The following is a 26605-nucleotide window of genomic DNA, read 5'->3' as shown; positions in this document are numbered from 1 at the left end:
TGTCTAATTATGAGTAATCTTGCCAAAATACCTTCCAGAAAGGTTAAAAACCCACATACACCTACTACCCGGGACGCTCATTATCAGGCTTTCTACATACACGTGAATTTGAGGAATACATGCAACCCTGAGCAGACAGACTCCATCCTACGAACACTGCCCTTCCTTGGAACCTCCCATCCCCAGCCTCAGTCTCTGTCCTGCTGCCACAGAATGGACTACAACTTTTCTACCCCCACGAAATCTCCGTAAGCAAAAATGTCAAGCCCTCAGCCTTTCCCATCTCTGCTCTGCCTAACCCCAACCTCGCAAACCCCCACTCGAGCAGCTGGAATCCCACACCTTTGGCCCTTCTCACCACATAAAATACACCTCTGCTCTCCCTTCCATCTTCCCCCCTACCTCCCACAGCCAAAGGGGTCTCCCACCAGCTTATGTCCAGACCTCCACCACACATACAACAAATCCAAGTATATGATGCAAGTGGGATGGGGAGGGGGCCCCTATCATCCCTGTCACTCCCTAGCCAGAACTCAGAATGGGTTCCATGTATTCATTACTACACGGATCCAGTTAGACTGACTTTAGTGGGCTTCTGGTAACCCAGCCATCCTGGGGAAGATAGGAAAATGCATCCCAAATCCCAGACAGCGAGCTGGAGCTTCTGGAATCAGTCTGTCGGTAGGTTAGAGGAGACACAAGTACGTTCATGGGCAAGGTGCGAGCCTGTGGAAGGACAAACGCTGCCCATGTTCCTGTTTCTACACTTCCTTCTCACAGCTGTTTACCTTTCTGTTATTTCAGACAGCTGCTAGTTTCTAAGCTACTAACCAGATCCATTCCGGATTAAAGTTCTGAGAGCATATTTAAGAGGCAAAAATCCACAAATACCTTAAAACTAATTGCTAGAGACGCAAGAGTGTTTTAAATATCATAGTATTAAGGCCTTAATGTGACCTAGATATCAGAAGGAAATATTTTCACACACACTTCTGCCTAAAACATTTTTGTTTTTTCATTTAAAATCCTTTTAAGTTTGTTTTTTTTTTAGTAATCTTTACACCCATCCCAGGACTCAAACTCAAGACCCCTGAGATCAAGAGTCGCATGCTCTTCTGACCGAGCCAGCCAGGTGCCCCTGATTTCTGGGTTTTTTAAACACAACAACAAATACAATTTTAAGCTCACAGTACATTATGAATCAGGAAAAATGTGCTGTAACACATAAAGCAAATCTTACTGGTTCAGCTACTGCTTGTTTGACTGGCATGTATTTATGAACTACCTTGAAGTACTAACGTGATTTAGTGGGGAAAGTGCCCGGACGTTGGGATCCTGTGCTCCCAGGATCCAGCCTTCAAAGCTTAAGTAGTCCTGGGCCTCCATTTCCTCATTTGTAGAATAAGGGAATTGGGTGCTCCCTTTTTTATGGAAGGATTTAAAATTAATTTTGTGCTATCTCTGAGGAAAGAAAGAACAAGTTCACAAGGTTCATACTCAACCTACTTATTAGGACAGGAAAATAGTATTTTAATGTATACCATCTATATTCAGAAGCAAATATTTAACTCACTAAAAACAGGTTATGTGCTGAAAAAACTTGGTAAGCAAATTTTGGTACAGGAAGTCAAGTCTTCTTGACACCCAAAGGCTATTCCCCAACTAGAAGTACAAACTGCATTTTGATGCAAACTTGGCTGAATGTTCTATATTCTTCCACCCTTTAAAAACATTCAATATTTTAAGGGGTGCCCGGGTGGTGCAATCGGTTAAGCCGATTCTTGGTTAAGCATCCAATTCTTGGTTTCGGCTCAGGTCGTGATCTCAGGGTCATGGAATCAAGCCCTGAGACGAGCTCCACATTCAGCACAGAGCCTGCTTGAGATTCTCTCCTCCTCCCTCTGCCCCTCCTGCTTGTGTTTGCATGCACTCTCTCTAAAATAAATAAATCTAAATAAACACACACACGCTGAATATTTTAAGGTTAATACCTATATGAACAAAGAGAAACAGGCATATAGAGGCAGTGTTTGAGAACCACCGGACAGAACACAGGCTGGACGCTTTAACCTCGGAGGGCACACAGTACCACACACAGTGTCCCCAGTATGACAGCTCAGAAGGTCACTGGGTTCCTAGGACAGATACACGTCACCACCAACACAAACCACTACTGATCCATCCATGTTTTCCCGAGGTCTCTCTTTTCTCGATCATGTACACACAGTTCATTTATTTTTTAACTTCCTTTGTCCTAATATCTCAGATACATCCTTATCCACTTGTTTTCACGTCTCCTACTCTTGCCGTCTATAACTTCTGTGGTGGCTCTTCGTCTTCCCATGAAATGGCTTTCACAGATCTTGCCATCTAACCAGAAAACTATTTTTCTTTGATCTTCTATGCTGCATTCTATATACATATACTATATTCTATTTTTTTTTATATTATTCTCTTCATTAGTATCCTCCTGGCATCAGTTTCTTACAAGACCCAGGGGTTGGCTTAGGATTATATTTTAGATGTTGAGGGTACATCTCTACCTGACACTCTTCTGGAAGTCTACAAGGGCAATGATGGTTTGGGTTTTTTTTCCCTTTAGGGTTTCAGTGTACATTGACACCCATTTAAAATATCCTTAAAGAGGGGTGCCTGGATGGCTCAGTCTGTTAAGCGTCTGCCTTCAGTTCAGGTCATGATCTCAGGGTTCTGGGACTGAGCCCCACATCAGGATCCCTGCTCAGCGGGGAGTCTGCTTCTCCATCTCACTTTGCCCCTCCCCCCTGCTTGTGCTTTCTCTCACTCTTGCTCTCCCAAATAAAATCTTTTAAAAAATAAAATATCTTTAAAGACAGTCTTTAAGATTAAAATACCTGTAAAGTCAAATAGTTAAAAAAAAAAAAGAAAGAAAAGAAAGAAAGAAAGAAAGAAAGAAAAAAAGAAAAAGAAGAAAGAAAGAAAGAAAGAAAGAAAGAAAGAAAGAAAGAAAGAAAGAAAGAAAGAAAAAACAAACCCAAATGGTTCTAACAATCCAAGAAATGCAAATTCAGCCAAAAGATGGGGTCACAAAGCACATGGGCAAAAATCAAATAGATTCATCATGTTTGATGCCGTTAAGGGTGTGAGGAAATAGGCTTTCTCACAGCTTGCTGCCATGAGCATAAACTGTCACAACCTCTCTGTAGATGTATGTATTAATACAAAAATGTGCTAACCTGTATCCCAGGGATTCTATTTCTAGGAATTTTTCTTAAGAAAAAACGACCGAGAGACGGATGATACTCTGTAGAACCCGATTTACATCAGCTTAAAGTCCGAGACCAAAAAGTCCACCAACTGAAGATTAAATGCGTATGATGGAATAATATTAGCTTAACGTTAAGAAGAATAAGATGGATGTGTCTATACTGACAAGGAGAGATAAGTAACAGAGATTAGATTTTTAAGAACCAGGTTAGAGAACAGCCGTTGAGAATGGCCCTTTGATGATGCCCTCGAGGCAGAAAGAGACCCAAAACTATCCGAAGTTGTTTTGTGGAAGACGGGAATACTGGGGAACTTGCATTCTCCACAATTGTGTATCAACTTTTTTTTATAAGAATATGCTACATTTAAAATTAAAAGTTAAATAAATGATGTTAAATGGTGATTCTCAGCAGTGATGAAATTTGCTAGGACAAGGGGGACTCACGCAAAGCTGATGGGCAAACCGAGGCAGCCTTTCTGGAGGTCATTTTGGTGAATCTGAATCTAAAGTCTGAAAACACATATGCCCTTCCACTCAGCAAATTCACTTTTAAGAATTTATCATAAGGAGGGACGCCTGGGTGGCACAGCGGTTGAGCATCTGCCTTCGGCTCAGGGCGTGATCCCGGCGTTGTGGGATCGAGCCCCACATCGGGCTCCTCCGCTATGAGCCTGCTTCTTCCTCTCCCACTCCCCCTGCTTGTGTTCCCTCTCTCGCTGGCTGTCTCTGTCAAATAAATAAATAAAATCTTAAAAAAAAAAAAAAGAATTTATCATAAGGAAATAATTCAGGACATGAACAAAAGCAAGGATGTTTGCCAGCTTGTGTATCATTAAAAATAAAAAGAAAAAAAAAGCAAACAAAGGAACATAAGTATCCAAGGACAGTATGGCGTTGGTTAAATAAACTAGACCCAGCCATGTGACACCTTATGGCAGCCATTAATTTCATCTCAGGAAAGTACTCGAGGACAGGGGACAGTCCAGTAGGCATTACAGACAGACGAAAGCAGGTTACAAGACAATACGCACATTGTGAGCTCAGCTTTGTTAAATATACATGTGCATTCACAGAACACAAAAGACTAAAAGGATATAAACCAAAATTTTGGAGCTTACTAATGGGTAGTGAAAGGGGATTCCTGTTTCCTTCCTTATATTCTTTCTGTGGTCAAATTTTATGTTTTCTCTTTTATCAAAATCTAAGGTTTTAAAAGTACCTATGAAGTAAAAATTTTCACCAGTTCTTTTTTCGCAATTCAAAATTAGCAAGACATTACAAAAATGGGTTTCCATCACAGTTATACCACTCCTAAAAGAAAAATCTTCAAGATCCATATAAACCTTTGACTTTGAAATATAGGGAGTATGACTTTCAATGAGAAAGGTCAAAATTTGAGTGGAACTGGAATATCGCACACACTTAACTGAAGTCCAAGATCACACACCTGAACACAGCTACGGAGTCTGAGAGGGAACCAACAGCAACATCGGGGTAGGAATTTCTATCAAGGTCCATATTCCCAGCAATTGAATAGCCAAAATAAGGGGATTTACCCTCAAGAATCTGAAATGAACAGGGCATCAGTAAGAACAGTGAGCGCTCGATGCTTTGAAAAAGCCACAGCTTTCCTCCTAAAATGAAGTTCAAGAGTTTACTTATAAATTATACTAAATTATAAGTACACATGTGCTCCAACACTTCATACATTTTATTTCATAGAAGTCCTCTGATTTACATTCTATCTCAAAGGATAAAAGGGCCATTTTTGATGAGCTTCTTTACTATATACCAAACCTCTCTACCTGTCCTCCAAATGTCCTGTTTTTCTCAAAAGCGATTTTTAATTGTTGGCATCTCAATTCTCCATGTAATCAAAATCATCTATTTCATTTGCCCCATTTTACCGCCAGTTAGTATGCTACTAAAGGAAAGATCTCACGTTTCCATCTACATATGCTATCTGGGTAAAACTGTCTTTTCCTTTGGATTATTTTGATTCCTAACTTATCTAAGAAACTTTACAAATAAACGCAACAATGTGCTTATTTTAAATCTATTTCCAAGCTCTCTTCTAATAGTACATGTTAAAAAACACACAAAGTTCATACTATTATAGATTCGTAAATAAAACATGAGTCGTGTGAAAATGCACGTAAACCCAAATATCTTATTACAAGGCAAAAAGCTGAGACCCTTATTGCAGAAACCCAGACTGTTTGGTTACCTGTGTTGGCTTGGTATTTATTCCATTCGGGGATCCGTGATAGATAAAAACCTTTCCCAGATCATCATAGGGAGCTCCAACTGCAATATCTGTTGGCGACATCACATTTCAACAAACACTACATTTTAAAAATGTTCCAATATGACATTTCATAGTAAGATGCCATAAGCATTCGTTATTTTAGACAATCAAATAATCCGCCTGTGAGCATAACTATTTCACAATCTATTACCCACCTGGGTAGCCATCCTGATTAATATCACCAATATTTTTCACTGCGACGCCAAACATAGAATCTTTGGTTCCATTAAGACGAATTGGCTTGACATTATTCCAGCGGCCTTGCTCGTTAATGTAAACATACACAGCACCTCCAACTTCTCCGTCTCTATCAAAATACTGCGGGGCTCCAACAATTATATCTTGCCACCTAAAAACGTAACGAGGGATAAAACTGAACCATCAGCTAAAATACCAGCAAGCTCACAGAGGATGCCGTCAGCCCAGGTACTAAGGACACAGAGACAGGATGGAGAAAGGACCTCAAATCTGGAACTGATTTCTCATCCATTAAGACACTTTTGCAGGTGTGTTTATGTAATGTAAGTTTAGACATGTGAGTGTTTATGTTTAGGTAACACATTTTCCACAGCAGCCTACAATAAATGCCCAGAGGAAAAGATCACCGGTAAGAACCTGAAGACAGTCCCCAAGTTAGAACGAGGGTGCACAGACTCTACTCCCCTCCACCCGCCCCCCAAACTGGCACCACCAGGCAACTACACTTTGTCACCCATCCTTATTTTCAAAAGGACATCCTGGATGCTCCAACAGCCCCTTAGGAAGCTACAGAAGAACCACACGTGTCATTTTTCAAGTTAACTTTTTTTTCCAAATTTTAACCCACAGACCCATGATCCCAAAATACAAGTAAAAACTGAAAACCGAGAATGTAAATTACCCGGGGAGGGTAATGAATGTCTGCTGCCAAAAAACAAGTGATAAACACGTGGCGGGATGGTAAAAATCTGGCAGCAGGAACATCCTTTGAATCAACTAACCTGAAAGGATGGCTCTTCTCAAGACTGAAAAATGCCCAAGAACCAACGATTCCTGGGCGGATGTAAAGTAACCTCAGACGCTCTTACCCATCTTTGTTAAGGTCCGCCACTGCCACGTCATAACCAAAGGAAGAAGCCAGACCTTCCCCATCAAAAATGTACTCAGGGAGAAGATGTGCAGACTTCAAGTCTCTTTTTAGCAAAACCACAGCTCCACTGTGATTGGCTCTTGGAGCTCCAGACACGAAAGTGATCTCATCTTTAGAAACAATACCTTTTCCTGAGTCCAAAGAAAAGCCTAGAAAAAGAAAATAATAGTTCACATCACCCTGTATTTCAGGAGGTATCCAACATGGTACCTCCATCACTCCCTTTTCCTCTGGCTTCCCACCGCTCTCCTTCCAGGCCTCTCTAGCAGCTATCGTTATTTATAACACAAAAGAGTTACAAAGCTGAGGGGTCTGACCCAAGTACAAAATAGTTGGCTCTTTCACGGCTTTCTATGGAAATATATGCAGGCTTTTAAAGGAAAACACCTGTGCTACTTAGCATGGGTGTAACTTAAACCACGAAGCACTCATCACGCACCTCAAGCGGCTGTTTACACTCCATTGTAACGCTGGAGTGTGGTAAAGGTGATCAAGCCAGGTTATCCCTGGGAACTGTTCACAGACGTACAACCGGACACAGCATACCTGAGTGCACGTTACAGGGTTCTGCTATAACGTAACGATCAGTCACTTCCACATTCATCAGTCTCCTTGGTAATACAAATGCTATCATTCATGTACCACAGACGGCATCAGTATTTTGGACCAACTTAATTCTCAGACACAGACATGCAAACAAGACGCGACTGGTGGGACAGAGTATTTGAGAACCTAGTATAAACAATAGAGGTGAGCAAGTTGTCACTGAGGACAATTACATCTCGTTCAGAGGGCAGAAAATACTAGACGCCTACTTGCAAAGCATCAGGTGGGGTGTCAGATAACAGACTGAGGCCTGGCAGCCAGTGAATGTAACTGCCCACGTCAAAACCACTCCAATGAAGCAAATCTTGCTTAGAAGGGTGAGGCAGATGCAGACTAGTGTAAGCTCACCCCTTTTATTGTGATTTATAAAAAGCTTCACCACTACTGTTGCAGTTCTCAAACTGTGAAGGGAGTTGAAAAATAGGATGAGCTCCAAGTTTAGAACAGGGTGATCTAATCGGACCCAGCTCTGAAAACCATCTGGCAGCAGAGCCTCAACCATGCATGCTTTTCATGTGTGCTTCACTCGAAATGAAATAGAAAATAAAAAGATTTATGCTCTGTATGGATCAAAAAAAAAAATTTTTTTTTAATGACCATGACCAAGACAATTCATTTGTCATCTCAGAGGTCACAAACCTAGGTAGCTATTCATCATCACATCGGGGGACGTGTCGGGCTGCTCCCTGGGAGGCTGTGTTTTATAAACAAACTGATCAGGATCTGTATAGGACACGCTGGTCAGAAACAGCAGGCCTGGACACACGCGTGCAACGGAAGAGATTGAAGAGAAAGCAGTTATGGTTCGTAGAGGCATGACAGCCACTGCCGCTCCCGCTGCATGAGGAGGCCACCCTCCTCGCCGGCTTCCAAAACCTCAAGCAGATCATTTTCTTCCTCAAACCCACTGATTTTTTTGAAACGACAGATGCACACACAGCATGGACGACAAAAACATAACAATACAAATTTGACAGTTTCCCCCTCCGGGCACCCACTTCTGAGGCAATCCATTCTTTTTTTTTTTTTTTTAAAGATTTTTTTTATTTATTTATGTGACAGAGAGACAGCCAGCGAGAGAGGGAACACAGCAGGGGGAGTGGGAGAGGAAGAAGCAGGCTCCCAGCAGAGGAGCCCGATGTGGGACTCGATCCCGGAACGCCGGGATCACGCCCTGAGCCGAAGGCAGACGCTTTAACGACTGCGCTACCCAGGCGCCCCTAGGCAATCCATTCTTAAAAGTGGCAAGTGTGTTTAATAAAAAACGCTGAATCTTTTCAAATGGTCCAAGAGCAACTATGTTTATAAAGTCCATGGGCATCTATCTTAAAGATCGAAGTGTCGGTTTCTTGACCAGAAAACCCTGCCCAGGTTTCCTGACCATTAAATTAAATTTTAATTTCAAATTACTTCTCATCATAAATAATCCCCAAATAACACATTCGATGAGAGGCTGCCTGTTAAAATATATTCAAATAAAATGCTGGTGTGTTGATGGCATTTACCCTGAAAAACCATACTGAATAATTGAGACTGCAAACGGCTGGCATCCGCGTCCCATTCCCGTCCTGCAAAGCCACTGACTCAGCGCTCACACACCCAGCTGCTTCCCACCCTGCCTCATTTTCACCAGCCTTTCTTTCCTTGGCTGAGGGATGAGCAATTGTGTGACCCTGGACTAAGAAATCATTCTCCCTAGGTCACACTTTTTTTCCACCAGCGAAAGAGGGATAATCATACTGATTTTATAATATTGTTGGGAAGGTCAAGTAAGACCTGCCTAGCAGTAAATACAGCATGTGGTCAGCACTTAACAAGTGGTTAAGTTTAACTTTTCTCTGCCCTCTTCTATGCCTTCACACCAGATTTTTAATTTGGAGGGAGGAGGGAATGTCTGAAAAGTTGTGTTTTTTTTTTAATTAACAGTACTGTTCATGCATATCTATATAATTAGAACATTTTAATATGCTTACTAACACGTTGTTTAGAATTATTCTTATGTTTTTACTTTTACCTTCCGTTTTTCCAATAACATCTCTAGCACTGGGTACTTTAGAAAAAAAATAGGTTACTATTTAGGTTGAGATTTTTTACATTTTTTTCCAAGAAATGCATAGTAATTATTCTTTATGTCAACTCATACCAAGAATTACTTTTAAAAGCCTTTGTGTAATTACCATAATGCACATGAATAATTTAGGACACCCATTAGTAATGCAAACGAGCCTTAGGAGTTAGGGGATTGGCACTTAGACACCATCTGGGGGTCCTCCAAGCTGCTCCAGCAGTCCTGCTCAGCTTCCGCTAGAAAGCCACCGTGCCACCCACCAGGGGCCTGGTGACAGGGGGGCCCCAATCCAGAAGCAGAGCCAACCCTTGGAGAACAACAGTCACAAAGGAAGGACCTGGAGGTCTTGACCTGCCACTTCCGAGTAACTTCATAAACGTAGCTCTTAAGAGCATCTCTAAAAAGAGGCACTGGAGGGTGAGAGGAGGCAGCTCAGCTTCCTGCTGACATCCCTGCATTCTTCCCCCCTCCAGCCGCACCAACAGCATGTTTCAGGTTACAGGGGCCGATGCTAGCTAGCTCCAGAGACAGACTTCCATGCGGGACAATTTTGGGAGACAGTAGGTTTCCTCCCGCCTTGATGGAGCCCAGGTCAGAAGGGAAGGGTCCCAAGCATCAGTCAGGTTACCTCGGGATCACCAAAGCTTAAATCCAATTCCCCTCAATGCAGCCACAGGCCCCTGGCTCCGCCTGGCCTCGTCTCAGCCTTGCGGTCCAGGGTGGGTCCTGGGAGGACAGGGTCGCACTGAGGCATCTGGAAAGGCGGGCATGCCAGCTGCACTCACTCCTACCTAAGTAACTGTTAGCGGGAACAGGAACTAGACTTTCGTCATGGTCAGTCTCTCCACCAACTTCATAAGGCCCATCTTCAAAGATGTTCATGTCAAAAAAAGTGTTATTCTTTTGCTCTACACGAACGATGCCTAAAGAAATGAAATGGCAAAAAACAACAAAAAACCATGAAGATGGAACAAAATAAAAGAGATGGTTCCTAATAAACATGCCTCGTGTTATCACCGTAAGGACAGGAAGAAGAGTCTGGAGGAAGGAGGGCAAAGGGAAGAGAGGGCTTTTGAGGTTATTAACGTTAAAAAATCATGTTTATGTGAATATTTTTAAAGAAATTTGTTCTAGTAATAAAAAAAAAAGTGCCCCGTGCATTCTTAGGAATTCTATTAATGCCACAAAACCAGATGGAAAATGAAATGTTTACTTCATTCACTAAACTTACAGAAAGTAACTTTTTAGACATTGTATGAGCCGGACGTATTCTCCATTGTCTGTCATCCCGTATCAATTTACCTACTTTATTGTGCAAAAGTGAAAAGTTTTGATTCTTTCTCCAAATCATTTGAACCAAGAGTTCATCTTTCTAAAATTTTCACAATTAACAATTAGAAAGAGAAGATTTCATATAGTAAGCCCACTATGTGACTTTTTAAAAACAGTAACATTTAAAATCAGGGTTTATAAAGCAAGTAAGAAATGTTTCCCATAAATACCATACATACATAACTGGTGGAGTGTTTTTGTTGTTTTAACTATATATGTCATCTATTCTTGCTATAATCAAACTATGTCTAAGGTCAGTGTGTTACTTGGATTAGGTCACTATAACCCAACAAATACTGTTGTGTTGGGGGTGGGGAGGCTAAAGGAAATCCCTCCCAAAGGTTACTATCGATGACATGGAGAGGAAGGTATTCCTCAAGGACTATTTCTAACAGGAATTCAAACTTGGGAGATTTTTTGAATGCAAAAGGGAAAATTTTCCTAAGTTTTTCTTAACTAGAGAAAATGTTGTAACACAGCATTTATTTTAATCAATTTCTCAGAAAAATGTCTGATGTCTAAATCCTATGCATTTCTCTTCATTATACATTAGAGTTACGTTAATTGTTCTCCATAACATAGTGGTTTTCTCTGCCTGCCTAATTTCTTCAGAGAAGTTAAACTTGATTACAGGAGCTGACCAGGTTCACCCAGTCAACCTGAGGGCCCTTCTCCCTCCTCCCTCCCAGTGTCTCCTTTTACCTACATCACAATCATGATTAAACGATACCATTAAACAACTTTCCCGTAAATTATCTAAAATTATCATCTCAAAATTCCCTAATTTGTCATCTACCCTTCTAACTTTTCTGCTTTGTTAGCAAAACACAGCCTTTTAAGATATAATGAAAACATGTCTGTATTAATACACTGTTACTTGTACATGATGTCACTCTATTTGGTTTTCAGATCACTACCTTAAAACGAAATGTTGGCCAACATTAAAATTGCAAACACGTTCGGCCTCAAAAAAACAGGAAAATACAAAACAGAAAGAAGTACAGATGTTAATTATTATATTCTTAGAGAAAAAAGTTAACTCCTTGTATCAGTGTAAATTGCTAACAGAGGGGAAAAATATCTTCAAATATATATTTCCACCACTGTTTTTGAAATCCTGTAATTGAGAGATTATAATATCCTACCTTACTTCTTAATATACAAGTGCCTTATAACACATTTTACCTTAAAACGTACTCAATCATGGTGCATGTAAGAGAAATCATGCAGTCATTCTAATCTCTATTGCTACAAATACATGTCCTACCTTTCCAGTTATAAGTGCCCGGGGCTCCGAACACAATGTAATGAAAGTCTTTAGTAAAAGTAGCTGCTACTCCTTGCTGGCAAGAACCAAATTTTTCATGGCCTCTCAATCGCCCATCGCAAAAACTCCAGTCTCCTCCATCCATGTCATCCTCAATCCTCAGATTCTGACTCAGGACGTAACACCTTCCAAAGATGTCTCGGGATTCCTGCTTCGTATTGACATGTTGCCTTTTTTCATATCGGTGAGCACATGTCTGCAAACAGATGGAATAAAGTAGCCCGTGCAGTTCTACAAACCTTACGTTTATTATCAACCATTTTCAATTGAAATAAAGAGAGATTAATTCTAAATGGATTGTTAAACATGTCCTCACCCTGGGACTGCATCCCAAACCAGCAACTGTTCCCCAAAGTGGCAGTAAGGAGACCATGACCTAGCCTAAAGGAACCAGGACTTCTGTCTTGTTCTCAGCCAGAGGATAACGCTCCAGTCCATATACTGAATGCCAATCTGTAATCCACAGGCTATTTATTTGTAAATTTACCTGTCACATAAGCAGTGGGAAATATCTTCTTTCAATTTATTAATTGGCTTTTATTGGCCATATAAACTTTCAAGTCAGTATGTTTGTGAAAATTTGTAATAATGTTCCAGAGGAGAGAAGTCATGGACATACTTTCATGGGATCAGGCAAAGATAAAGATAAAACAGCTAAAACAAAGATACTTCCCTTTTCTCCCCACACTATTTCCTTATAATCAGTCCTAACTTGTACTCTAAGCTCAGATTAGGTTTATTTTAGAAGTCAGAGAGAATTACACCGCCAGAAAAGATGAAATAACCTCTATAATTTTACAAGGTACTCATGGTTACCCTCCATGTAACACAGGCTGAATAGACTGTATGATATCCAAGTTGATTTCCTGTAATGATGACCCCTTAATTATCAACATTCAGGGTTCAGTGAAATTCTTTTCTTTTTTTTTTTTCAAAATCCTTTATCAATTTGCTAGAGCAACCAGATTTTGAAAGAGACACAGAGAGCACCGTAAGCCAGCCTGGAAGACATTTCCAAGACCACCTCCCGCAATGCACCTAACAACCCCTGCCTGGACGGCTACTTGTATTTGAAGACGTTCAGAACAAACACCCAGAGTCTTAAATTTACCTGCTCTTCCTTTCCAAGGCCATTCCCATATTTTTTAGAACTCATCTAAAAAAGCCAAATAGTTCCAGGGACATGAACCACGTCTAGTTTTGTTCTGCCTTCTAGGCATTTTAGGGATATTCACTGAGGGTTTATGAAGTTCTTTGAGTCTGAAAGTTCTAAAGAAATATGACTATTTCAAAGCGTATCAGAAATCACAGAGGGGCACCTGGGTGACTCAGTCAGTTACTCCTCCGACTCTTGGTTTCGGCTCCGGTCATGATCTCAGGATCACAGGATCAAGCCCCGCATCAGGCTCCAGAGTCTGCTTGAGATTCTCTCTCTCTCCTTCTCCCTCTACCCCTCCCTCTGCTTGTACACTCTCTCTCTCTAAAATAAGTAAATAAATAAATAAAATCTTTAGAAATCACAGAAAAAATAATGCCTTGATTTCTTCTTGACATCAATCCTGCTGTAAAGCAGTGAGTCTTCTGGAATGTCCAACTGTGCAGGCAGGGGCTCTGTCTGTCCTGTTCGCGGCTGTCAGCCTGGTGCTGGCGCATGACAGGCACTCAGACACTGCGGAATGGGCAGGCTTCTCCACACTTACCACAATTTTGCCCCCTGGACCTTGGCTCTGCACGGTGACCCCCATCCACTGATCTTCCTTGCTTTCTGATGAAGGGTCAGCTGTGGAAAGCAGCACAGGTTACATACACACAGTCAGGACTTGAAAGTGATGGAAGCAGGCAATGAAGCAAGAGAGGAACACAAATACAAGCTGGTTTCTAAACTGCCTAGATCCCAAGTCTTGCTCCTTCATAAATTCAGTTACTCAATCCAGAAAAGTTACTTCTGCTTTTGGGAAAACACGTTAAGTGGTTATTGGTAAGAACCTTCTTAAAATTCTTTACATAAAATATATAATAGCTTTACCTGGTGGCCCTACACTTTCTGACAACCAGGATCCTGAGTACAAAAAGCTATTTGAAAATTGTAAGACTCAGGGGTAGCCTTCCGACATACGCGACTTAAAGCAGTGATGTGAAAATCCAGTCTCCAAACTCCGGCTACCATCCAAACTAACTTCTCTACATAGTCCTAAACTCGTTATATAACATCATGAACTATTCTTTTCTTTCTTGGAGACGAGAAGACCTCAGATTCACTTTATATTTTTCTATCAGTGCCAAGAAGGAAAGCAATATATTTAGTTGTTACCCCTCCCCCCCAAAAAAGAGAGAGAGAGACCACAAATACCATCACGTATGTGTTCACTTCAGTATCAATCGGAACCTACGGTATGACCCTATATGCAAATCTTTGCCTTCCTCAATGAGAAGGCAGGCATGATTTTTTTTAAATCTTGAATCATTACAAAAATGTGAAAACTAAACAACTAAGTAGACAGAAGCCAAAATGCCAAAATGTTAAAGAGTGATTATGTCTAGATTACCCATGGGTTTTCGGGTTTTTCTTTATAAAGGTTGGTGTCTTTTACAACTTTCCCACAATTAACACATATCATTTTCTAATCAGAAAAAAAATGTTATTTCTAAAAGATAAAAAAGAGAAAAACATCAGCGTGAATCTGCAAATCTACTTAGACCAACTATCTCAAATCTGGTTCGCTTAGGGTTTCTCAGTACACTAACCGCTCGGCTCAGCATAGATCCCTCACAAAACAAGCCTCTATCTGAGCCAGCAGGGCACAATTATCCATGATGGTCAGCTCTCACTTCAAAGAGACGTGCAATTTAAAATAGTCTTTCTCCCAAATATTTTAAAAGCAAGCGAGAACTTTTGGCAGCCAAGCACACGCTATGCACAATTTTCTTGGCTGCTCTGAACGCAGTTTTTCAACAGCCTCCTGTAGAACCTCAGCGCATCACTAGGTGGCGACATCAACACACCATAGCCGTTCAGGAAGCAAGCTTAGGAAGGGCTGCAATCCGGTAGGCAGCCCAGCCTCATGCAAAAAGTAGATGTTTTCAGGGCAAACAAGAAACAGTCAAGACATGTAATTAAAAGAGGCCCTCTCTCCAAGAACAAAGCCTTGGACTCCCTTTCCCTCCTCATGGAAAAGGCAAGTAGGGTACAGGCGAGCTGGCCAACTGGGCACAGAGCGAGGACAGAAGAACACACCATCGTTATCAAATTCGATCCGTGTGCAAGGCCCCGGGGAGGTGATGTCACAGCTGTACAAGCCGCCCGTTCTGTTGGCCCTCTGCAGTGGAAGCGCCGCCGCCCGAGGGGCCCCCACGAGCAACCTGTTGACAAAACACAGAATTTGGAGAGTTTAGTTTAACAGACACAATGAACATTTCAATCAGAACCATGATGTCAAGATGTCAGCATTATTCGTCCTGATGCCCTGCTGGCTTAAGCACTGGGGATGGTAAAGGTGGAGTCCTGTGGCTGGCTCGTGCCACACACACGCACACACGCAGGCACGCACAGCTAGGCAAGTCAAGCCCGAAAAGGGGTTGTTGAAACAAGGCGCAAAGTAGGCTACCTCTCATGGTATCAGCACCTCTCCGAGTAGGATTCTGGTGTTTTAGAAGACACACGTTATAGAACTTGACCCCTAAACCTAAGCCAAGGACATCCGGAACTCAACAAACACACGCTGGAGGGGGGAATGGCCCCATTAAACTTAGCAAGCGATGATATGTCTACTTCTACCACTGTGCCTTCCTGAGGCATTTTTCAAAGGTAATTCTGACTATACCCGGAATCTTCAGTTCACATACTGTTTGATTAATTAACCAAGGAGGCCATTAGGCCCATGTGGCTCTAATGACGTGGCAGTTATGTAAGCAAAACTATCTAAGCCTGTAAATGCCTCAAGGTTATAAAATCAGACCCTAAGGACAACCAATCACAAGCAGCCAACCCGGCTTTAAACTACAGCTGATTAAAGCATTTTTCTGTGCTTTTTTACTTTCTCTGTAGGAGTGTTTCCCCTGGTTCCTGTTGGCAGAGCACTCCCAACCACTTCCAATTTGCCGCTGCCAGATTCCAATCGATTTTTGCTCCAACTCGTAAAAGTTTTTTTTTTTTTTTACTATGCCTCAGTTAATGTATCTTTTAATAATACTGACTTAGAACCTAACCTTGCCCAAGATACAACTGCATCTCCCTCCCTCTGTCCCGCTCTCGTGCTCTCTCTCTCTCTGCCGCAGCTCTTACTTTGGGCACTCTCGCCTCGGACAGCTTCGTCCGCGACCATCCTATCGGTCTGGGCGGTGCCACCTACTTACTGGGTATCATAATATGCCTTCTTCTCTCCCACCCCAGTGCTCTTAGCTCTGGTAAGAGGGGGCCCCAACTCCAACCCACAAGCCTTAAAATCGCAGTTTCCCAGCCAGGAGGGACCTTCAGAGACCGACTGTCTTTCTGCAGGGCTCCTTTTGATCATCCTCTTTTCTCACCATCTTTGGGTCTGGCTGACTCAGAGAACAGCTAGGAACAGAAACAAAGAGAAGGAACACACCTGACTGGACAGAGACAAACGAGGCTAGAGCTGGGAGCAAAAGTTGGACACACAAATGTGAACAAACAACCCCCCCCCAAACAGAAAGGAAGCCACTCCCGGCCTTTAAGAAACCCACAAATCTCAGATGCAAAAACAAAAAACCATACAAACAAAAAACCCACCTACAAACAAAACAGCCCCTACCACCTGTCTCTATGATCCCAATAAAGGATTTAACAAAAAAAATTTTAAACCAGTACAATGCAGCAGGTGCAACAGAAGGAAATACACTCAAAAAACAGGGAGGGTGCCAGAATGTCCAGGGAGGACCAGCGAGGCAAGGTGTTCCAGAATGAGAGCTGGCTCATGTGGGGACACATGGCCCTAGAATTGTCCTTCCTCCCACATCCCTGGATGGCAGGCACGGTCTGCTCCTATCCTGAAATCTGTCCTCCATACAAAGAGATGAACAGCATGCACCAAGATACAGAACTGGAACGGAGACTTAGGACCAAGGCAGGATCCTTGGGACCTGGAAGCTCCTGGCAGAGGGTAGAGGCAAGGCCAAGGGCCACAGGGGTCTCCCCGGACCGCCACACGCATACTCCACCAATGTTGTCCAAGATCCCAGGAGCTCCGACAAACAGCTGAGAGGTGAACTGGCCTCGACCGTAAGTGAACTAGCTCAATTACCTGGCTCTTCTGGGGATGGAACCCTGATCCAGGGACAGGGCGGGATTAGCCAAGTGCTGGGGTCAATAGGACTGAATCACAGCACGGAGCACGGGAAACAGCAGAGAGCATCTAGCCCTCTAAATGCGCAGATAAGAAAACAGAGGCTTTTGCAAGAAGGGTAATTACTCTGCCCTTAAGATCTCAAAGCTATATATACATGTATACATATACATATATACGTGTAGGGACAAAAAATTCCTTTGGAGCACTATTTTTCCCATTCCTGTCAAATGCTTCCTAGGATATAAAACCCCAGATTTTAAGGCATTTATAACCTAGCTAAAAGGGCGAAACCTACACAATGAAACCCAGAAACAAGAACTGCTGTTGACGGACAGATGTAAGCAAAACACGGAAAGGCTGTGGGCAGAGTGAAAGCGTTCCGGGAATCAGGCGGGGTGAAGACTGGAAGAGGTTATCTGTAAAGGTAACCCGCTCCAGCCGGAAGGCTATAAAGAGCAGCCCCGAGTTCCAAGGTTATTAGAGTCTTCTCTGGCCACTTCCTCTCCTCCTCAGCCACACCCCAGGAGCCAGGAAAGCTACCTCAGGCAGGTGCTGGGATTGCTATTTCCTGTTCACTGTACCCACTCTTTCACTTATTCATTCCATGAACCTTCAAGAGCCTTCTAGAAGGAGTAAGTGTTGCCCCCACTCCCCGCCAAACTCTGGCCCTGAGGGAGCCCGAGCCCAGCCAAGCCGTAGGCAGGTATGAAACCCGAGAGCGGCAGGGGCGGTGGGCGGGCGGGACCGGAATCCTGGGCGCGTCCAGAGGAGGGCGCCAAACCCGCCTGCCAGCAAGGGGGTCGGCGACGCGCGCCTGGAGCTGGGGCGGCAAGTGGGGGGCGTGCCGCGTGTAGAGGCTGACAGAGAAAGAGCAAGAGGACACGGAGCGCGGGGAATCGGTGGTGCCACAAGACAGGCTTGGGGACGAGCCAGCTGGTGTGTGGAGCCCGGGGTCCTGGGGTAAAGGGCCGGAGCCGCGCACCTGCCGAGCCCCTCGGAGCCCCAGGCTGCCGGGACTGCGGTCCCCCGCAGGGGATGGACTCTGATGATTTCCTGTTGTTGAGAAAGCTGCGGAGATTGTTCTATTCGGGTGGACAGAAGGCTCTTCAGAGCAGGCCCGCCGCCTCCCCGGCCCCCTTTCTCCCGGCTGCGGCTGCGTGGCAGCATTTCTCCCTCCTTGGTACCTCCGCTCTGCATTTGTTCTCGTTACCCAGAGTGGCTACGGCAAGCCTTCAGCAGGCGAGCGAGAAAGAGGAGGCATTTCCCTCCAGTTCACCAGCTGGTTATGGAGCCTGTGGCAGCACAATTTCTTATGTGCTAAAAATGCCAAGCTTTTTTTTTTTATGTTTAACAAAATTTATTAGGGTGCTATTTCAAATAAAAATGCCAAGATCTTATAGGAGTCCACATACTTTACTTGCAGCAGCTACTGCAGATAAAAGCCAACCATACAGAAGAATGGAAACAGCAAGGTTTGAGAGGGTGGGGAGGGGCAGGAAACACAGAAGAAAAGAGAACTCAGCAAATAAGAGAAAGGTCCCTCTGGAGAATAACATTAACAGTCACATTGCAAGGGGGGGGTTCCGCCTGCACGTGTTTCCAGCTGTGACAGTCCTTCCTCCCAGGGTCCTGGACAGCTGGCACAGTGAGCCCACTTCGGAATCTGTCCTACCTTAGATGGAGGGAGGCTGGGGTGCTCTGCTCCCTGGCCTCAGGCCCCAGTCAGCCAGAGGAAGGAGAGACAGCCATCACCAGGGGGCCACCCTTGCTCTGACTGCACCTGGTTCCCTGGGACCACACTTCATAGGAAATTCAGGAAAACAATGACTGGGGGGCAGGTGCAAGTAAGTTGGATAAAATCAGAATCCTAGAAAACCTAAGGAAGCATCTTGATGGAAGAACACAGTAACTAACCCAACCAAACTCGACAACTGGCAGGTGTCGTAATTCTCAAGGTAAAAGCGGTCTTTTCTGGGTCAGGAAATAAGCAAACTCTTAATTCAGCTTGAACCCAACCTGAATCAGGAGGTCACAGCCCATTCTCAGAGGCTATGCCTGGCAGGAACAAACGATCAAAAAGAGCTGCGTCCAAACGATGGCACCGTCCCTGCTGCAACAGCCCATCTAAGTCCTACAGGAGGGCACTGGGCTAAGCCATTCTACACAGCTGACTGCGTACAGCTCCAAGACGGATAGACTGCATGCGGAGGAACGCTCAGGCCACACCAAAATCCAGTTTCTGTTCAAATCCCAGATTTCTTCACTTTGCCCCCAGTGCCCTTTGATGCTGGCTCAGTGTAAGCACACGTTCTCTGGGCACTGCCACGATACCCACGGCAACGCCTGGGACTTGGGCAGCAGCTGCTGGGCTGCTCAGTTCATCTCCTCTTAAGAAGAGGTGACAGCAGCTGCTGTCATTACCCACCCAAGGTAACGGAGCAATTGAAAACTACAGTGACAACTCACAAAGTGACAGGGACGAGGGGATTTAAGTTACGGCCTTCAAAGGGAAACGGCAGAAATTAACAGAACGGGGTCTAGGAAGCCTATTTCCCTATCAGGTCAAGAGAAAAACTGTCTAGGAAGGGTGAGGATCTAAGTTTGAACTAAGATTGTTTCAGACACCAAAAGGAACAGGAAAAATTACTTCCCAGATAGCTTTCCCCAGGGCTAGGGAACAATCACCTCCACGGTTTTGAAGCTGAAATGGCATAAAAACTGAACTGGGATTCCAACATATTAGAAAGCCGCATTCAAAATACAAAACTCTGGGCGCCTGGCTGGCTCAGTAGGAAGAGTGTGCAACTCTTGATCTCAGGGTCATGAGTTCAGGCCCCAGGTAGGGTGTAGAGATTACTTAAATAAAACTTTAAAAAAAAAAACCTACAAAACCACATCATCTTTAAAGATGAAAAATAAAATCTGAAATAGCAAAATACAATATAAAAAGCTAACAATGACCCAAGCGTGGCATAAAACTGAGGGTAGGATATAAATTCAGGTCTTTGGAGTCTAGATCAGAATTCCTGGCATAACAATAGCTAAATCGTGGAAGGAGCCGAGATGCCCTGCAACAGATGACTGGATTAAGAAGTTGTGGTCCATATATACAATGGAATATTACTCAGCAATCAGAAAGAACGAGTTCTCAACATTTGCTACAACATGGACGGCACTGGAGGAGATAATGCTTAGTGAAATAAGTCAAGCAGAGAAAGACAACTATCATATGATTTCTCTCATCTATGGAACATAAGAACTAGAATGATCAGTAGGGGAAGAAAGGGATAAAGAAAGGGGGGGTAATCAGAAGGGGGAATGAAACATGAGAGACTATGGACTATGAGAAACAAACTGAGGGCTACAGAGGGGAGGGGGGTGGGGGAATGGGATAGACCGGTGATGGGTAGTAAGGAGGGCACATATTGCATGGTGCACTGGGTGTTATACACAACTAATGAATCATCGAGCCTTACATCGAAAACCGGGGATGTACTGTATGGTGACTAACATAATATAATAAAAAATCATTATTAATTAAAAAAAAATAAAATAAATAAAAAAAATAAAAAGTCCATTGCATGGCAGTAAAAAAAAAAAAAAAAAAGAATTCCTGGCATAAATATTCGGGGCCCACTATCACGCTATTAACCACAAGGTTATTTCAAACTTCAAATCCTCAAGTTCTCTCCCAAACAGAGCTGGTATACTTTTGTGTAACTACTTCAACCAAAAGATCTAAACACTGGAGCACTTTTAAAACTCTAAGGACAATAGCAGCTTTGCTTCATTGTTTTTGGCAATAATTCGTTTCCTCAAGGATTAAAGATTCTGCCTCTAGCCACGCAACTTCGTCCCAGGAAACATGAAATATTGCTTCATTAGAACAAGGACATTATTATTGCTGAATATAAAACACAACCTTCTTAGTTTGTCCAAAGTAAGTATTAACAAAATTAAAAGATGGCATTACCATGGCATTTGTGTCACCTCTACATTTAACCCATGTTCAAAATCAGTTTTTAATTTTTGTTAAATATATACAAACAAATAAACCAAAAAGTAAGAAAGAACTTATGATGGAAAGCAGCAGATTCCAAACTCATCCCGAGCCCCATTCTCTAGGAAAACCTCTTTTGAAAAACTCTGGATTTACTTCTCCATAATTCCGTGACTTCTGCTTCTACTTTCATTTCTTGATTTATCAGCTTTGGACGATAAACTGTGGACCCCACAACAGGAAAAGGGAAGAAAGAACTTAAACCACTTGCGACCTCACTTTCCTTCCCATGTTAGGAACTGTATTCCCTTAGGTCTTCTATCCGTTACACGTAAAGTTTTACTCAGTATGTTTAACCTTCTATTTTCCCTTCATCAACTTCCGACACCATCTCTCCTTTCCCTGACTGGGGAGATGCAGCCGTCGCACGCTGACCCTTTCTCCCCAACTCCTACCACCCATTAGCTGAACTTTTACGCTAGTATCAGACTACACTACCACTTACATTTTTCTTGCATAACCACAAGACGCCTGTTTTTTGACATAACCAGGTAAATATGCAGCGTTCAAAGTGTTCAGTCAAACCACATTGAACGTATGCTCTTTCCATCTGGGACCAGTATCAGAGCCCTTGGCCTCAAAGGAAAGTGCTCCCAGTATCAAGGTCAAACAAACGTTACTTCCAGTCTATCAACTGCTTGGTGTACTTCACATTTGAACCATGACTTTTGCTTTTCTTGGCATTTCTCGTTACCCTTTTCCTTTCACTGCTCTTCTTCCTAGCCTCAATCATTTCTAAGCTCTCGGTCATACCTTGCATTAAATCAGGACTGCTGCTTTGGTCGCGTTTCCTCCTCAGAGGCCTCGGACCTCCGGTTACTACACAGGCTGTTCCAGGGCAGCTGTTCCGGGACATCCGAGGACTGCCCTGCTGGGCTGATCTGCTTTGGAAAACAGGTTTCCCTCTTGTTCTAATTATTTTCTTAAAAATCATCCTACGGAACAGTACATGACAGTTAAACTTAGTCCCTCCATATGCAAAAATGGCATTATTCTGCTCTTACCCTCGATAGTGTGCGTGTAAGACTCTAGGTTGAAAAACATTTTCTTCGAACTTGGATACTACTGTTCTTATTCTAGTATCCAGTGATGCCAATGAAAATTCTAATGGAAGTCCAATTTTCGTGTGTCCGAACTTTCAGGCTCTTCACTTACCCTCGGCGTTCTGAACGGCACAACCGCGTACCCGCACGCGCGCCTTTACTCTCTAACTGCGCGCTGACTGCTGGCCTCCTGACCACTGGACTCGCGGCACATCGATCACTTCACGCATCCCACTGTCTGTGCTCCTGCTGGAGCCTGGTAGCTAGTCAGGTAGTGGGCCTCCTGGCCTCCTTCCCTCTCTGTGGTTCTGAGGTTTTTCCAACTTGATTTCCTAATATTTCTACTGAAAATTGTAAATTTCAGCAGCTCTGTCATCTCCAAAAGCTCTTTCTTGGTTCCAGTCGTGCCTTTTACATAATAGCACACTCTGTTCTTAATTTGTGGATCAACGTGTTCTTAACACTCTGAGCATTTTACCTGGAAGGTCTCCCCCCCCCCCCCCGGTTCTCGTTCTGTTCCTGGATTATCTGTTTCTTCCGGTGTTTCTCTTGGTTTACTTCAGCCATTGCCTTTTATGCCGCTAGCTCTCACCACATGCCTCATAGTCCTTGGTTCTCCTGTGTTGGTGTTGTCTTAAAAAGGTCCATTTTTGGCTTGGTCTCACCCTGAGAAGGAATTCTGAAGGGAGCCCTGGGTGGGGCCTGCCAATGGCAGGATTCGCTTTAGGCTGAGCGGGTAGGGAGCTGCCGTCAGACTGCAAACCACTCTTCAGGTAAACGCTAGAGGAGGAAGCCTTAAATTCTTGGGGTGCCAGCATTCACACTAGAAGTCCTAGCTTTTAGGGTTGTGTTTTTTTTTAAATAACACATTCCCGCCTTATCTACAAGAAGCAATTCTTTATTTTTGAGCTATAATCAATTTAAGCTCTATAAAACCGGTCAACATTCCCATCCCCCCCCCCCAAAAAGTGCTATAGGGTTTGGTTTAGTTTTTGGCCAGAGTGTTAATGCCAGCAGCCTATACTCTGTACAGACGTGGGAAATGATGGTGTTATCGGGCATCTGTGGTCCTGCACATAGACCTTCCCTTGCAGATCTTCAGTCCCCAGTCCCTGCCTTACCTGATGATTCCCAGGGTGGTCACAGGGCAGACCATCTCTCCCCTTGGCCCTAGTTCTGGCATAACCTGTTCCAGACCGTGGCTCCTCCCCTTGTTACAGTCATAAGCCAGAGCCGTCAGCCTCCTGTCTTGTAGTAACCTAATCTTGCCCAGTATGGAGCCCTGAGGATCCTGGAGGGAAACCTGCACACTGAGTCCACCATCTGCAACCTTAAGTCAAAACCCAATCGTTTGATTGAAGGAATCCGATCTTTATCCCAGCCCTGTTTCCTTGCAATTTCAAGAGGTCCTTCTCCCAACAGTTTCCATGACACCTCTTCATCGTTACTACCACCCCTCATCTACTATGGATGCCTACGAATAACACTTGTTTGGAAAAAAAAAAAAATACAATACAGGCATTTTGGCCAATTTGTATTATAAGCTTTTATGAATATAGATGAAATGGCCAATTGACATCTGATCATTCACACAAACATTTAAATAACATATTAAACATTTAAAAGTAGTTTTACTTGTATTTCATGAAGCGATTTTATTCAAACTCCGTATGTTTCTTTGACATTACTTTCTGAAAACCATGTCTAACCCAGTTTTCAGGAGCATTCTCAGGACATTTTAAAGTTTATAACCACATCCAAGACTTGCAATTATGATGTCAAATCCTGAGGAATTATTACTAAATGGGAGCTAAATTTCTTTGCCTTTTTAAAAGCAATTTATTTTATTTAAAATATTTTAAAACCAATTTAACCTCTATCCGTATCCACAATTATAACTGATGAAGGTCCTTTTAGGCTAATGTGTTTATAACAAACAGAACTTTGTTATTCAAAATAAAGTAATCAAGAGGGCAACTCTCACAGAACAAATTTATAAGGGCTCATCTATAAGGTGAAATGATTTGGGGGTGAAAAAAATAGATCTTGCATTATATTCAAGGACGTTCAGAAAACAACTCTTCAAGACCCCCCCGGGCTGTGGACAGGCATCGTAGGAAAGGCCCCTGGGTCATACCTTCTCTCCTGGAAAGCCTAGTCCCTTCAACACAAAGGCCACTTTGTATGGAGTCATTTTTGGTCACCAGACTATCCACAGAGTGAAGCTTCCAGCACTTAGCTCGGCTGACCACGCACCCAGGTTTTCCAAGGACAGTCCTGGTACACACCTGTTGTCCCGGATTCCCCTTCCCTCACACAAACATCCCAGTTTTGTAGACAAATTACACAGTCACCCCAGCCTCAGATATAAAGCTAGCAATGGAACTTGACTGATGCAACAGCTTGAATTTTAAAACAGTGTGCTTGAAATTCCAACTATGTGGTTGGATCTGGCGATGGTTTCACAAGCACTGGTGAGTTTTTTGGCCTGGGAGGCCCTACGGTCAATCTCCCCATGCCCGGGCTACCTGAGGATACCTCGTCTGGTCAGCAAAGCTCCCCTGGCCTTAGGAGAGCCCCTCTCCCCCAATTGAGGTTAACTGGAGAGTCACCAATAGATACTTCTCCCTCCAGCCAGGGGCAGGACAGTGCTTCTGCTCTCCAAGGACCAGTGGTCAACAGGGAATGTCCATCCCCTGCACCGCCCCTGGTCACCATCAGCACTCCAGGTAGCCCGCCCAGATTGCTGAGGAGGCTTGTCCTTCCCTCTCTTTAAAGATCTTCCTCCCCTCTCTTCCCCACCTGGTAAGGAGAAGCAAGGAGGCATTAAAGCTTGCTTGCACTTTTATCTAAACCCTGCTGCAACTGTGCCTGCATCCGATTCCTTCGGGGAGAAGGGGCCTGCTTCTCTCTCTTGCAACCAGAAAAATCAATCATCAGACTAATACCTCCTGTTAGGCTTTCCAGCCAAAATGTATGTATACATATTACTTAAGTTATGAAATCTTACACTGTTTCCCTTATTTTGGTGACTGGTCGTTTGGAAATTTAAAAAACACATCTGAGAACTCTGCACTCACAAAGTTTATATCCAGCAGTCAGGAGCTAGAAATCTCTACCCTCACCAGCCCTCTTAATAGGTCAGGGCTGTGAGGCACATGGACTGAAGCTCTAGGAGGGCACAGATCTTTCTGTTTTGAACCGACAGACTCCTCCCACGCTCCGAGGGCAGGCTCTGGCTCATGGCAGTGTGTGATCGATACCTGCTGAAGAACCGCCAAGGCCAACTGCCTCAAGAGAGGGTGGGCAGGAGCCACTCCCACTGCTCTGCGAACATCAAGCAGGTTATCAGAGACCGTTACTACCAGGTGCCTTCTCTGGTTACTACCAACAGCCGTCTCTGCCAGGAGACCTTGACGTTGGCAGGTGGACGGGTTTTCTCTGGCTGCTATAACACGTTACCACAGACTTGTGGCTTAAAACAACACAAACTTAGCATCTTACAGTTCCATAGTTCAGAAGTAAACATCAAAGTGTCAGCAGCAAATTCTTTCTTGAAAGTTCCACGGGAGAATCGGTCTCACCCTCTCTCTTTTGCCCCCTCTTCCACGTTAGGATCCCTCCGATTACACTGGCCCATGTGAGTAATCCAGGATAAACTCCCTAATCTTAAAGTCATCTGATGAGCAACCTTAATCTGCAACCTTAAACCTGAGACTTTAAGTCCCCTGTGCCACTTAACCTAGTAATTCACAGGGTTAGGGGGTTAGGACACAGACTTCTTCATAGGCATTAGGCTCTCTACCATGGCACGAAATCTAAACAGCCTCTTCCTTATTCATATTAAATTGTACTCAGCCACGGGAACTTACATTTTGATGATAACCTAAAATATTTTTGCTGAGGCTAGGTATTTCTGAAGAGCACAGTCTGAGAGTTAAACTTTTCCCTCACTCCAGACCCTTTAGCTAGACTGGGCTTCTTTCGAACCCTTGACCACATGCTCTCTCCTAGCTCAGGACCTTTGTACACGTTCCTCTCTCCCTGGAATCCCCTTACTCCACTTGAAGTCTCTGTTTAAAAACCTTCCTGTACCTTCCAGGCTGGGTCAGGTGTCGGTTCGCCTTTACCTTTCCTTCACAGCAGTAACCACGGTTAGTCATTAGAGGACTTGCATGC

At 43.6% G+C, this 26605-nt stretch overlaps 1 protein-coding gene across 5 annotated transcripts in view; it reads right to left on the bottom strand.

Moving 5' to 3' along the window:
• The window catches only part of ITGA6 (integrin subunit alpha 6), a 76840-nt gene that overhangs the window by 26322 nt on the left and 23913 nt on the right, over positions 1-26605 (bottom strand). For 3 of the 5 annotated variants that reach the window (XM_026492552.4, XM_026492554.4, XM_057318614.1), the window contains exons 2-9: positions 15253-15377; positions 13718-13797; positions 11958-12213; positions 10150-10281; positions 6623-6833; positions 5711-5904; positions 5475-5563; positions 4695-4813 (exon numbers count right to left, since the gene is read on the bottom strand). In XM_026492552.4, coding sequence (XP_026348337.2) covers positions 4695-4813; positions 5475-5563; positions 5711-5904; positions 6623-6833; positions 10150-10281; positions 11958-12213; positions 13718-13797; positions 15253-15377 — 1206 coding nt within the window. Of the gene's footprint in view, positions 1-4694; positions 4814-5474; positions 5564-5710; positions 5905-6622; positions 6834-7929; positions 8047-10149; positions 10282-11957; positions 12214-13717; positions 13798-15252; positions 15378-26605 lie in introns of all 5 variants that reach the window. The other 2 variants (XM_044381479.3, XM_044381477.3) reach the window with 2 other exon arrangements.

This window comes from Ursus arctos, unplaced genomic scaffold (genome assembly GCF_023065955.2).
Source record: "Ursus arctos isolate Adak ecotype North America unplaced genomic scaffold, UrsArc2.0 scaffold_1, whole genome shotgun sequence".
NCBI classification, from domain to species: Eukaryota; Metazoa; Chordata; class Mammalia; order Carnivora; family Ursidae; genus Ursus; species Ursus arctos.
The sequence above is the reverse complement of the archived record's forward strand: the minus strand, read 5'-3'. Positions and strand labels throughout refer to the sequence as shown.